Below are 15,470 nucleotides of genomic sequence, written 5' to 3' on the forward strand. Positions count from 1 at the left end.
CTTTAGTTCCTCTTCACTTTCTGCCATAAGGGTGGTGTCATCTGCATATCTGAGGTTATTGATATTTTCCCCAGCAATCATGATTTCAGCTTGTGCTTCCTCCAGCCCAGTGTTTCTCATGATGTACTCTGCATCACCTCCAGCTATTTCCCTCCCTCATACCATTTCCTTTGGGCCTCCCTACTAGTCCTTGAACACATCAGGCTTGCTCATACCTCAGGCAGGAAATCATCCCTGAAATATCCACGTGGCTTCTCTTCTCCCTCTCCTGAAATTCCTACTTAAAATGCCCTCGTTCATATGGTATTTACAATTGTACACATTACCCTGGGAAATCTTCATTCTCCTGAAGGACTTTGCTAGAGAGAGTATTTCTGGCTGACATTTTTTATCATTCAGTACTTTAAGAAAGTCATTCTGCTCTTGCCTGGCCTGCAGGGTTTCTGCTGAGAAATCTGATGATGGCCCAATGGGAGTTCCTTTGTAGGGTTCCTTTTTGTTTTTCTTGCTGCCTTTAAAATTCTTTGTCATTGACTTCTAACAGTTTTAACATAATGTGTATTGCAGAAGGTCTTTTTGTGTTGAGGTAACTAGGAGTTCTCTTAGCCTCATGGACTTGCATATCCAGTTCCTTCCCCTGTCTGGGAAGTTCTCAGCTATTATTTCTTTAGATAATCGCTCTACTCCCTTCTCCCTCTCTTCCCCTTCTGGGTACCCATCACTCTGTTGCCCCTTATAAAAGAATCAGAGAATTCCTGTAGGATTTCCTTACTTTTTAAAGATCTTGTTTTTGTTGTTGTTATATAATTTTTTTTCTTTATTTTTTTAATTTTATTTTTTTAACTTTACAATATTGTATTGGTTTTGCCATATATCAAAATGAATCTGCCACAGTTATATATGTGTTCCCCATCCTGAACCCTCCTCCCTCCCCATACCATCCCTCTGGGTCGTCCCTTTTTAAAGATCTTAATTCTCTGTTCTCTTCTATCTGAATCATTTCTAGATTTATATCTTCAAGCTCACTATTTCTTCCACATGGTCTTCTCTGTTTCCAGTACTTTCTAATGAATTTTTCATCTTGTTAATTGAGTTCTTCAGCTCCAGAATTTCTGTTTGTTGGTTTTTTTTAGAGCTTCAGCCTCTTTGGTAAAGAATTCCTTCTGTACAATAATATTATTCCTGATCTCATTGTAATGCCTTTCTGAGTTTTACTGTGCTTCTTCAAATTGGCCATTTTGAATTATTTTTCACTTGGACAATACTTCTTAAGTTTTTTTCCTGGAGGACTGTTGTTTCCTTTTTGAAACACAATGTTACCTTGGTTTCATGGTGCTGGATGAGCTGTTCCTCTGCAGGCACATGTGAAGTAGGTAACACCATTCTTCTTTAGGTAAAGCTTTTTTTAACTTGATTCTAACATTTAAGGGAAGGGAAAGTCGCTTAGTCGTGTCTGACTCTTTGCGACCCCATGGACTATACAGTCCATGGAATTCTCCAGGCCAGAATACTGGAGTGGGCAGCCTTTCCCTTCTCCTGGGGATCTTCCCAACCCAGGGATCAAACCCAGAACTGCCGCATTGTGGGTGGATTCTTTACCAGCTGAGCCACCAGGGAAGCCCAAGAATACTGGAGTGGGTAGCCTATCCCTTCTTCAGGGGATCTTCCTGACCCAGGAATTGAACCAGGGGCTCCTGCATCACAGGCAGATTCTTTTTTTTTTTTTATTATAATTATTTTATTTGTATTTATTTATTTTTTTACTTTACAATATTGTATTGGTTTGGCCATACATCAACATGCATCCGCTACGAGTGTACACGTGTTCCCCATCCTGAACCCCCCTCCCACCTCCCTCCCCATATCATCCCTCTGGGTCATTCCAGTGCACCAGCCCCAAGCTTCCTGTATCCTGCATCGAACCTGGACTGGCGATTCGTTTTTTATATGATATTATACACAGAAGAACTGTACAAAAAAGATCTTCACGACCCAGATAATCACGAGGGTGTGATCACTGACCTAGAGCCAGACATCCTGGAATGTGAAGTCAAGTGGGCCTTAGAAAGCATCACTACGAACAAAGCTAGTGGAGATGATGGAATTCCAGTGGAGCTATTCCAAATCCTGGAAGATGATGCTGTGAAAGTGCCGCACTCAATATGCCAGCAAATTTGGAAAACTCAGCAGTGGCCACAGGACTGGAAAAGGTCAGTTTTCATTCCAATCCCAAAGAAAGGCAATGCCAAAGAATGCTCAAACTACTGCACAATTGCACTCATCTCACACGCTAGTAAAGTAATGCTCAAAATTCTCCAAGCCAGGCTTCAGCAATATGTGAACCGCGAACTTCCTGATGTTCAAGCTGGTTTTAGAAAAAGGAGAGGAACCAGAGATTAAATTGCCAACATCCGCTGGATCACAGAAAAAGCAAGAGAGTTTCAGAAAAACATCTATTTCTGATTTATTGACTATGCCAAAACCTTTGACTGTGTGGATCACAATAAACTGTGGAAAATTCTGAAAGAGATGGGAATACCAGACCACCTGATCTGCCTCTTGAGAAATCTGTATGCAGGTCAGGAAGCAACAGTTAGAACTGGACATGGAACAACAGACTGGTTCAAAATAGGAAAAGGAGTATGTCAAGGCTGTATATTGTCACCCTGCTTATTTAACTTATCTGCAGAGTACATCATGAGAAACGCTGGACTGGAAGAAACACAAACTGGAATCAAGATTGCCGGGAGAAATATCAATAACCACAGATATGCAGATGACACCACCCTTATGGCAGAAAGTGAAGAGGAACTCAAAAGCCTCTTGATGAAAGTGAAAGAGGAGAGTGAAAAAGTTGGCTTAAAGCTCAACATTCAGAAAACGAAGATCATGGCATCCGGTCCCATCACTTCATGGGAAATAGATGGGGAAACAGTGTCAGACTTTATTTTTCTGGGCTCCAAAATCACTACAGATGGTGACTGCAGCCATGAAATTAAAAGACGCTTACTCCTTGGAAGAAAACTTATGACCAACCTAGATAGCATATTCAAAAGCAAAGACGTTACTTTGCCAACAAAGGTTCGTCTAGTCAAGGCTATGGTTTTTCCTGTGGTCATGTATGGATGTGAGGGTTGGACTGTGAAGAAGGCTGAGTGCCAAAGAATTGATGCTTTTGAACTGTGGTGTTGGAGAAGACTCTTGAGAGTCCCTTGGACTGCAAGGAGATCCAACCTGTCCATTCTGAAGGAGATCAGCCCTGGGATTTCTTTGGAAGGAATGATGCTAAAGCTGAAACTCCAGTACTTTGGCCACCTCATGCGAAGAGTTGACTCATCGGAAAAGACTCTGATGCTGGGAGGGATTGGGGGCAGGAGGAGAAGGGGACGACAGAGGATGAGATGGCTGGATGGCATCACTGATTCGATGGACGTGAGTCTGAGTGAACTCCGGGAGTTGGTGATAGACAGGGAGGCCTGGCGTAGTGCGATTCATGGGGTTGCAAAGAGTCGGACACAACTGAGCAACTGATCTGATCTGATCTGATACATGTTTTAATGCCATTCTCCCAAATCATCCCCCCCCCCCCCCACAGAGTCCAAAAGACTGCTCTATACATCTGTGTCTCTTTTGCTGTCTGGCATACAGGGTTGTCGTTACCATCTTTCTAAATTCTATATATATGTGTTAGTATACTGTATTGGTGTTTTCCTTTCTGGCTTACTTCACTCTGTATAATAGGCTCCAGTTTCATCCACCTCATTAGAACTGATTCAAATGTATTCTTTTTAATGGCTGAGTAATACTCCATTGTGTGTATGTACCACAGCTTTCTTATCCATTCATCTGCTGATGGACATCTAGGTTGCTTCCATGTCCTGGATATTATAAACAGGTTTGCGATGAACATTGGGGTACACGTGTCTCTTTCAATTCTAGTTTCCTCTGTGTGTATGCCCAGCAGTGGGATTGCTGGGTCTGAAGGCAGTTCTATTTCCAGTTTTTTAAGGAATCTCCACACTGTTCTCCATAGTGGCTGTACTAGTTTGCATTCCCACCAACAGTGTAAGAGGGTTCCCTTTTCTCCACACCTTCTCCAGCATTTATCGCTTGCAGACTTTTGGATAGCAGCCATTCTGACTGGCGTGAAATGGTACCTCATTGTGGTTTTGATTTGCATTTCTCTGATCATGAGTGACGTTGAGCATCTTTTCATGTGTTTGTTAGCCATCTGTATGTCTTCTTTGGAGAAATGTCTGTTTAGGTCTTTGGCCCATTTTTTGATTGGGTCGTTTATTTTTCTGGAATTGAGCTGCTTGTATATTTTTGAGATTAGTTGTTTGTCAGTTGCTTCATTTGCTATTATTTTCTCCCATTCTGAAGGCTGTCTTTTCACCTTGCTTATAGTTTCTTTTGTTGTGCAGAAGCTTTTAATTTTAATTAGATTCCATTTGTTTATTTTTGCTTTTATTGCCAATATTCTGGGAGGTAGGTCATAGAGGATCCTGCTGTGATGTATGTTGGAGAGAGTTTTGCCTGTGTTCTCCTCTAAGATTTTTATAGTTTCTGGTCTTATGTTTAGATCTTTAATCCATTTTGAGTTTATTTTTGTGTATGGTGTTAGAAAGTGTTCTACTTTCATTCTTTTACAAGTGGTTGACCAGTTTTCCCAGCACCACTTGTTAAAGAGATTGTCTTTTCTCCACTGTATATTCTTGCCTCCTTTGTCAAAGATAAGGTGTCCATAGGTGTGCAGATTTATCTCTGGGCTTTCTATATTGTTCCATTGATCTATATTTCTGTCTTTGTGCCAGTACCATACTGTTTTGATGACTGTGGCTTTGTAGTAGAACCTGAAGTCAGGCAGGTTGATTCCTCCAGTTCCATTCTTCTTTCTCAAGATTGCTTTGGCTATTCGAGGTTTTTTGTATTTCCATAGAAACTGTGAAATTATTTGTTCTAGCTCTGTGAAAAATACCGTTGATAGCTTGATAGGGATTGCATTGAATCTATAGATTGCTTTGGGTAGTATACTCATTTTCACTATATTGATTCTTTACCAGCTGAGCTAACTAGGAGATAACATTTTTTTTTTTAATTTTATTTTTTAACTTTACAATATTGTATTGGTTTTGCCATATATCAACATGAATCTGCCAGAGGTATATACGTGTTCCCCATCCTGAACCCAGGAGCTAACATTTTAAAAGGTCGGTAATTACAGCGCTTTCTTCTACTTCCAGTAGGTGGAGCTGTGGCATACACTTGTGTGTCTCCACCTGCATGGCCTCTGCAGGTGTTGCAGGTGACCTGGATTACTGCTGCTGGTGTTACTGGGATGTGGGTCACTTCCACCACATCCGGGGCCTCCTGCGTGTCCAGGGTGTGGGGTCCACAGGACCAATCCTGGGGGGTGAGGAGGCATGTGGCTGGAGTCCCTGACACCCAGTTTCCATGGCCCAGGCATTTCAGTGGCCAGGAGGCTGGAGTCCTATACAAGCTGCCTGACCAGTGCTGCCAGGCTCCCTGGGGATGCAGGCTGAGCCCGCAGCCAGTCCAGGGTCATAGGCACCACCTTCACTGTCTCAGGCTCCACTTTCTCTACATGTCCTACCCACCTGCTTTCAGATGCATAGATCCGAGGAACTGTCCAGAGACCTGATGTGCTGAGCAGAGGCATCTTTTTTTGAGTTATGGATGTTTTACTGATTATATATCGAAGGGGAAAGAAACAGAGATCATCTCATTCCACTCTGATGCTGGACATCGTTAAGATGACATTTTCACATAACAATTCTTAGTAAAAAGAAATATAACTGGAAAAAGACACTTTAAAAGCTATATGTTCATTTATTTTGCAATAGGTAAAGACTAACAATATTAATTTATAATTATATAATAGACACTTTCTTTGACATTTTATAACAGATAAATTCTGAAAGCCTGGGTTTATTTCAACTGTACCACAGTAGTATTTTCAAAAGTATATAATTTGTGTACTATCTGTTCTTTTTTACGGCTGAGTACAGGAATTTTTAGATAAAGAGGAAGTGGTGGTGATGCAGCTGCGATGGGTTGGGTGTGCTCCAGGAAAGGCAGGGGTGGGGGCACACTGCAAAGGGCCCGGACGTGTCACTGAGCTGGCCTTGCCTAGCCTGTCCACTCGCTCTCCCCACACCTTCAATAGCGCAGAGGAGACATGCAATGTCCGCTGCAGTCCACTGGGTTGGGGTGCTGCCCCTTATAATACACGATGAATGAGAAGAGCAGCTGGAGCCCATCCCCTGGGGACTGGCACACATACTGGTTTCACGTGGCTGGAACCACACCCTCTGTTGTGCCTTGTGTGTAAGGGCAGGAGAGGAGGGTTGGTTCAGGAAACTCACCTCATCTCAGGCAGAAACACAACTTCAGCCTATTTAATGCAGCTCCACTCCAGCTGTAAAGACTGGAGGGGGGAGAGACACGGGAAGGGCCCCAGAGGTCCACACAGACACGTGGTCACATGGCTGCCACCTCATTTCTGTGAGTCACAGGTAAACACAGAGGCTTTAACAACTGAAAAACATGGAGAACTGCGTTCTGCATTGCGCACAAAATAAATAAACTACAACTGGGTCCAAGTCTTTGGTTCACCTTGGGATCAATGAACTGGGACAAGAAAGTTCACACATCCAGTCAATCCACTGTGCATTCAAAGGTCAAGGCGACCTGGGGAAAGGAAAACTTGCTCCAGCAGCTCCAACAGCTTCTGAGACAAAAGCCTCTGAACTTGCATTAACAAGGAGACAAACACACTGAGCCTGCCTACGACAAAATGCCACTCACTAAATTTAAAATACTGTTTGGGAAAAACCACACAAAAATCCGATGAACTATTTCTGGGATAGTAATGATTAACTTCTATTCAGGTAGTTATCAGTTCTGAATCTTTGAATACGTATTTCTGAAATTATATTTAAGAAAGCAACATTACTTTTTACACTGATCTTTCCAAAAATTACAGTATTTGAAATAGTGACATTCACCATTTTCATCTCTTTCATTGATAAAACCACACCAAGAGCAAAAAATAGTACAACTCTCAGATCGTTCTTTAATTAACTAGTAATTATTATATTATACATAAACTATTGTGCTAAGCATGGAATATGAAAATCCTACTAGTAAGGAATTTATGGGGAAACAGTGGCTGACTTTATTTTTGGGGGCTCCAAAATCACTGCAGATGGTGACTGTAGCCATGAAATTAAAAGATGCTTGTTCCTTGGAAGGAAAGTCATGACCAACATATTAAAATATGTTATTTTAATTATTAAAATAATTAAAAAGCAGAGACATTACTTTGGCAACAAAGGCCCGTCTAGTCAAAGCTATGTTTTTTTCAGTAGTCATGTATGTATGTGAGAGTTGAACTATAAAGAAAGCTGAGCTCCGAAGAATTGATGCTTTTGAACTGTGGTGTTGGAGAAGACTCTTGAGAGTTCCTTGGACTGCAAGGAGATCCAACCAGTCCATCCTAAAGGAGATCAGTCTTGAGTGTTTATTGGAAGGACTGATGTTGAAGCTGAAACTCCAATACTTTGGTCAACTGATGCGAAGAGCTGACTCATTGGAAAAGACCATGATGTTGGGAAAGTTTGAAGGCAGGAGGAGAAGGGGATAACAGAGGATAAGATGGTTGAATGGCATCACCAACTCAATGGACATGAGTTTGGGTAGACTCTGGGAGTTGGTGAAGGACAGGGAGACCTGGAGTGCTGTGGTCCCTGGGGTTGCAAAGAGTCGGACATGACATAGCGACTGAACTGAACTGAAGGTATTTATAGTTAAATTGAAAGATAAGACATATGTACACATGATAATATAAATCAAAAAGAGGCATGTGCCCAAGGAAAGAAAGACAGGATGTCATAAGGGATGTTATTGGAACAACCATCAAAACAATGGGATCTGAGGATTAGATGAGAGCAATATATCAGTGTTAATTTCATAATATTTCTGGTTGTATTATGATTAAGTGTCTGCTACATTGTAGGAAATACACACTAAAGTATTCAGGTACAATCAGGCATAATGTTGACAATTTATTTGCAACTGATACAGAAAAAAGAATAGTCCTTCATAGTGTACCTGCAACCTCAGTGTATCTCTGAAACTGTTTTAAAAAATAAAATACAAATGTTAAAATGAAGATTGTAAATAAAGTGGTGTCTTTCTAAATATGACAATTTTTTAAAAAAGTATTTCCAAAATGAATTCATGTTGCCTATAAATACACAGATATTTATTCTCCTTCATTCAGCAAAATCTTCAGACCCTTGAGGAAAGGTCCAGTTTTAAGATCCATGGTGTATGACTTTTGCTATCTTTGATACTACCAGTCTTAGACATAGTCACTGTCATTTGACAATCTTAGTTATTTTAAGTTCTATGCTCATGCTTATTTTTATTTAAAAGAAAAGCATAATAGTACTGAATAGTCCAGAAAATTCTCTTTATGTCCATTTGACAGTGACAAAAATGGATGTTTTTATGAATTATTAGACACCCTATTTAGAAATGGGGAAATGGAAGCTGAAGGAGCATCAATAAATCACTGGGGGCAACCATGAGTTTCTGGTGCTGAAACCTGGGCCACATTCTCACTTTTCTCCCCGAGTTCCTGCCACCACACAGTGTGTCTTACCTCCTCCCAGAGGGCCCTGTCCAGTGCTCTTCAAGAGTCAGGAAATTCTGTGCTTCAGAGCATGGTGGTCAGGGACCAGGGTCACACCCAGTAATGAGCTGACTACCTCTCTGGGCCAGTTTCCTCTTTTCTAACAATAGTGCTTCTTCCTTCTAAGTTGGATGTAAGCCACTTGGAGGATTAAATGAAGTAACACATGTAAGATGCTTAGAGTGGTGTCTGGTGCATAATACGCATTAAATTACTACTATTCTAAAATTCAGATACCCTGATTTTTAAATGATCACAGCTCTCTTAGGAACTTAAAAAACTGAAATGAAGATTTTGAATTTTGATTTTGATTTTGATTCCCTAGTTTTTCACCACTAGGGAATATGGAGCTCAATTTTCTGTTGAGTTAGGGGGAGTTTCTTGCTTTGCTAAAAGTACATTCATCACCTAACTGGGAAGCCTTCATCCACGACTGCTGTCTGACACCCAGAAAACTAGACATTACCTCAGCCCATATCCCTAGAAAACCGAAGACCATCACATGCCAACAGGTCTCGGAAGTCTGACCTTAATGACCCAGATTTCTAAACATATGTAACAAATTTACCTTTTTCATTTACCCTTTTCAAAGTTTCAGCCATTCTGTTCCTCACCACTTTTTGTGCAGATCTGGTTACAGTAAGCTATCCACACCCTCCCAGAAAGAGCCACTCATTATCATGCAATGTAGTCTCATTATCAATAAAGTAAAGGGCATGAATCGATGTTCAACATGGATCCTTACTTATAGTGAGTATCTATCAGTGTGAAGAGGCAAAAAGGATATGAAAACCATATAACAGAAAATCCAAGAGGTCATAAAACCAAGCCTACCACTCATGATTTTATATATATATTCAAAAAAGATGTCCTTTTCATCATAAGGGAATGGAATGCAAGAGTAGGAAGTCAAAAGAACCTGGAGTAACACGCAACTTTGGCCTTGGAGTATGAAATAAAGCAGGGCAAAGGCTGACAGAGTTTTGCCAAGAGAATGCACTGGTTATAGCAAACACCTTCTTCCAACAACATAAGAGACAACACTACACATGGACATCACAAGATGGTCAATACCGAAATCAGACTGATTATATTCTTTGCAGCTAAAGATGAAGAAGCTCTAAACAGTCAGCAAAAGCAAGACCTGGAGCTGATTGTGGCTCAGATCATGAACTGCTTATCGCAAAATTCACTTAAATTGAAGAAAGTAGGGAAAACCACTAGACCATTCAGGTATGACCTAAATCAAATCCCTTACAATTATACAGTGGAAATGACAAATAGATTCAAGGGATTAGATCTGATAGACTGCCTGAAGAACTCTTTACAGAGGTTCATGACATCATACAGGAGGCAGGGATCAAGACCATCCCCAAGAAATAGAAATGCAAAAAGGCAAAATGGTTGTCTGAGGAGGCCTTACAAATAGCTGAGAAAACAAGGGAAGCTAAAGGCAAAGGACAAAAGGAAAGATATACCCATCTGAATGCAGAGTTCCAAAGACTAGCAAGGAGAGATAAGAAAGCCTTCGTCAGTGATCAATGCAAAGAAATAGAGGAAAACAATGGAATGGGGAAGACTAGAGATCTCTTCAAGAAAATTAAAGATACCAAGGGAACATTTCACGCAAAGATGAGCACAATAAAGGACAGAGATGGTATGGACCTAACAGAAGCAGAAGATATTAAGAAGAGGTGGCAAGAATACACAGATGAACTACACAAAAAAGATCTCAATGACCCAGATAACCATCATGGTGTGATCACTCACCTAGAGCCAGACATCCTGGAATGCTAAGTCAAGTGGGCCTTAGGAAGAATTACTATGAACAAAGCTAGTGGAGGTGATGGAATTCCAGTTGAGCTATTTCAAATCCTTAAAGATGATGCTTTGAAAGTGCTGCACTCAATATGCCAGCAAATATGGAGAACTCAGCAGTAGCCATAGGCCTGAAAAAGATCAGTTTTCATTCCAATCTCAAAGAAAGGCAATGCCAAAGAATGCTCAAACTACCACACAATTGCACTTGTCTCACACGCTAACAAAGTAATACTCAAAATTCTTCAAGCGAGCTTCAACAGTATGTGAATTGAGAACTTCCAAATGCTCAAGCTGGATTTAGAAAAATCAGAGGAACTAGAGATCAAATTGCCAATATCCACTGGATCATCGAAAAAGCAAGAGAGTTTCAGAAAAAGATCTATTGTGCCAAAGCTTTTGACTATGTGGATCACAACAAATGTGGAAAATTCTTTAAGAGATGGGAATACGAGACCACCTGACCTGCCTCCTGAGAAATCTGTATGCAGGTCAAGAAGCAACAGTTAGAACCAGATATGAAACAACAAACTGGTTCCAAATAGGGAAAGGAGATTGTCAAGGCGATATTTGTCATATAACTAATATGAAGAGTACATCAAGGAAAATGCCAGGCTGGATAAAGCACAAGCTGGAATCAAGATGGTCAGGAAAAATATCAATAACCTCAGATATGCAGATGATACCCCCTAGATGGCAAAAAGAGAAGAGGAACTAAAGAGCCTCTTGATGAAAGTAAAAGAGGAGAGTGAAAAAGTTGACTTAAATCTCAACATTCTGGTCCCATCACTTCATGGGAAATAGATGGGAAAACAATGGAAGCAGTGACAGACTTTATTTTGAGGAGGCTCCAAATTCACTGCAGATGGTGACTGCAGCCATGAAATTAAAAGACTCTTTCTCCTTGGAAGAAAAGCTATGACCACATGGACAGCATATTAAAAAGCAGAGACATTACTTTGCCAACAAAGGTCTGTCTAGTCAAAGCTATGGATTTTGCAGTAGTTATGTATGGATGTGAGAGGTGGACCATAAAGAAAGTTGAGCATTGAAGAATTGATGCTTTTGAACTGTGGTATTGGAGAAGACTGTTGAGAGTCCCTTGGACTGCAAGGAGATCAAACCAGTCAATTCTAAGGGAAATCAGTCCTGAATATTCATTGGAAGGACTGATGCTGAAGCTCCAATATTTTGGCCATCTGATGTGAAGAACTGATTCATTGGAAAAGACCCTGATGCTGGGAAAGATTGAAGGCAGGAGAAGGGGAGGACAGAGGATGAGATGGTTGGATAGCATCACCAACCTAATGGACATGAGTTAGAGCAAGCAGGAGTTGGTGATGGATAGGGAAGCCTAGTGTGCTGCCGTCCATGGGGTTGCAAAGAGTCAGACACAATTGAGTGACTGAACTGAACTGACTGATGCATTTAATATTTTCTGAACATTTCCTATGTGCCCAGTACTACCTGAATCTAAGTGCTTGGGATGTTGCTGTGGATAAAAGGAATAGTTCTGCCATCTTTGGCCTTGTATATTAATGGACATGACTCAGGAATTAGTATGAGTTCTGTTTGTATACAAAGCACATATTATTACACAGTTCAGTTCAGTTACTCAGTCATGTCTGACTCTTTGCGACTCCATGAATTGCGGCCTGCCAGGCCTCCCTGTCCATCACCAACTCCAGGAGTTCACTCAAACTCACGTCCATCGAGTCAGTGATGCCATCCAGCCATCTCATCCTCTGTCGTCCCCTTCTCCTCCTGCCCCCAATCCCTCCCAGCATCAGAGTCTTTTCCAATGAGTCAACTCTTCGCATGAGGTGGCCAAAGTATTGGAGTTTCAGCTTTAGCATCATTCCTTCCAAAGAAATCCCAGGGCTGATCTCCTTCAGAATGGACTGGTTGCATCTCCTTGCAGTCCAAGGGACTCTCAAGAGTCTTCTCCAACACCACAGTTCAAAAGCATCAATTCTTTGGTGCTCAGCTTTCTTCACAGTCCAACTCGCACATCCATACATGACTACTGGAAAAGCCATAGCCTTGACTAGACAGACCTTTGTTGGCAAAGTAATGTCTCTGCTTTTGAATATGCTATCTAGGTTGGTCATAAGTTTTCTTCCAAGGAGTAAGCTTCTTTTAATTTCATGGCTGCAATCACCATCTGCAGTGATTTTGGAGTCCAGAAAAATAAAGTCTGACACTGTTTCCACTGTTTCCCCATCTATTTCCCATGAAGTGATGGGACCGGATGCCATGATCTTCGTTTTCTGAATGTTGAGCTTTAAGCCAACTTTTTTGCTCTTCTCTTTCACTTTCATCAAGAGGCTTTTTAGTTCCTCTTCACTTTCTGCCATACGGGTGGTGTCATCTGCATATCTGAGGTTATTGATAGTTCTCCTGGCAATCTTGATTCCAGCTTGGGCTTCATCCAGCCCAGCGTGTCTCATGATGTACTCTGCATATAAGTTAAATAAGCAGGATGACAATACACAGCCTTGACGTACTCCTTTTCCTATTTGGAACCAGTCTGTTGTCCCATGTCCCGTTCTAACTGTTGCTTCCTGACCTGCATATAGGTTTTGAAAGAGGCAGGTCAGGTGGTCTGGTATTCCCATCTCTTTCAGAATTTTCCAGTTTATTGTGATCCACACAGTCAAAGGCTTTAGCATAGTCAACAAAACAAAAATCGACGTTTTTTTCTGGAACTCTCTTGCTTTTTCCATGATCCAGCAGATGTTGGCAATTTGATCTTTGGTTCCTCTGCCTTTTCTAAAACCAGCTTGAACATCTGGAAGTTCACGGTTCACGTATTGCTGAAGCCACAAGGCATCTCTTATTCATAATGGGTGCTTTAAGTTCCTCTACTGAAGATAGTGATCGAAACAATCCAGAATATTCCCACCTAAACCAGTATCACTGTGAACCACTCCTACCACAAAATGATTGTTTTCCTGACACAGTGAAAGCCTGAACCATCAGATTTAATGACATCAACAATATAAAGAAAAGCACAAATGTAACCAGTTTCAGTTGGTTCTGGTTCTCCTTTCATGGAGTATGATGGTAAGAAATTCTGGGTAGCTGTCTGGTTTGTCCACAGTCAGAAATTTCTATTTTGTGAAGTTACTTTACCTTAAAGGCTAAAATCTCCCAAAGAAAATACTCTAAATCACTGCAAAATAAACTCTCCTTATAAACACAGTTGTCCCCAGTGTTCTGTTTTTTTCTGTATATGTTTTTGGACATGGATATACCAGCTTAAAATAAAACTTTCATGCCTTCATATAATGTACAGACATATACACTATGTATCTGCAGAAAGACAGGTACATAAGTGCATGGAATATGTGCACGAGCTACAGTTACACATACACCAATGAAATCTGACATGGTTACAACCCGCTGAAGACATTGTTCTCCCTGGTGTTTCCTTGTTTCTTACACCTGGTTCTTGGTTGACAGAGGGTTGGCAGGAAGGATGAGGGAAATGAAAGCTCTGTATACCGCTAAACAGTTCCATTTTTTCCAAGTTTTCCGTCATGTAGTGACCACCAGGCAACAAAACACTCACGCCTTCCTCTCCAGTTCATTAATGAGTCACACGCCTGTGCCCACAGTGGGCACCAGTGCCAGCACTGCGTTCACCACAGCTGTGTATTTCACCCATGGACTGGGTGATGCCTCATGAGAAATACCTGCCCATGAAGGTCCTGGCCTCACAGGGACATCATGTGGACATGTGCTTTAAAAGTATGGAATCTAAGGACAGACACCCAGTTGGAACACACTGTCCTCAAGGGAACAGTTGAGGAAGAGGGTCAGAAAAGCTCAGGACCAACCAAATCAGGCCCCATTTAATCACAGAGGCTTAAATACCAGGCAGACCACAGGCAAGAATAGAAACCAAGGAAGAAAACATGGCCACACTGAGACTTTCCTAGATTCAATCAAGCACAATGAAGAGAGAATCGCTTTCTTACTACATGAATCAATGTTATTTAATGCTAAGCCCTAGCAAAAGTCATTTCACACAGCACCCGCCGCAACCCACCCCCCCCCCCCAACACCAGACTGCACTTTCCCAGAGCACGTGCCCTGGTCCGTTCTCCTCATGCCGGTTTCTGGCCACCTTTCTAAGAGAAAGTGGTACCAGGAGAAAGATACCATGTCCTGACGCTCAGTGAAGGAAACTGTGGCAGACAGAGAAACAGAGACAGAATGAAACCACATCCCACCTCACCACAACACAGCATGTGTGACTTGGGCAGGTGGTGTGGACTCTCTCTGCCAAGTTTCCTCATCTGTAAAATAGGGCAATAATAGCAGCTACTGAGGGTTTTCATATCAAGAGTAAATGCATTAGCACATCACACAATGTTCCTCTCAAATTACCCTCTGCCTAAGCATTGATTATATTTCAAAAGAAGGAATCTGAAAGACCGCACATACAACATGCTTTGAATCACAATTTTTAAAACTTTGAGACCATTCATTCATTCAAAATATTTCTAGAAAGTATACATTTTAACAAATCCAGACTTATGTAAATTCAGTGCCCCCATATCAAACTTCCTCAGAGGACATGGAGGCAGTGAGGCCAGAGGCGGACATTGACAGGAACTGTGCGTGTCACATTCTCACACAGAAAACCTCCTGTTACTCACATTCTCATAGAGAGCTTGAAGGGTCTCCAGGTCAACCACAGAATTGTCCAAGTTCACCACAGCTGTGTGAAAAAGACAAAACAGAAAGCATAAATTGCCATAAACCAGCTGTGAAAAGTGTCCGACCACCTCAAACAACAGTGCCCGCCCACAGAGCAGACTTCATGCCCTGCAGGCAGCAGGGGCGCTCTGCCTTCACCGCAGCTGCTCCCCATCGACAAGGCTGAGCTGAGCTGGGAACGTCGATGCGGCAGCTGCCAGGTGTC

General features: G+C 41.6%; 1 protein-coding gene across 1 annotated transcript in view; it reads right to left on the bottom strand.

Annotated features, from left to right (window-relative positions):
* The window catches only part of FMN2 (formin 2), a 373,106-nt gene that overhangs the window by 129,326 nt on the left and 228,310 nt on the right, over positions 1-15,470 (bottom strand). The window contains exon 8 of the mRNA XM_055587923.1: positions 15,205-15,266. Within this exon, the coding sequence (XP_055443898.1) occupies positions 15,205-15,266 (62 nt within the window). The remainder of the gene's footprint in view (positions 1-15,204; positions 15,267-15,470) is intronic.

This window comes from Bubalus kerabau, chromosome 1 (genome assembly GCF_029407905.1).
Source record: "Bubalus kerabau isolate K-KA32 ecotype Philippines breed swamp buffalo chromosome 1, PCC_UOA_SB_1v2, whole genome shotgun sequence".
In the NCBI taxonomy this organism is placed as follows: domain Eukaryota; kingdom Metazoa; phylum Chordata; class Mammalia; order Artiodactyla; family Bovidae; genus Bubalus; species Bubalus kerabau.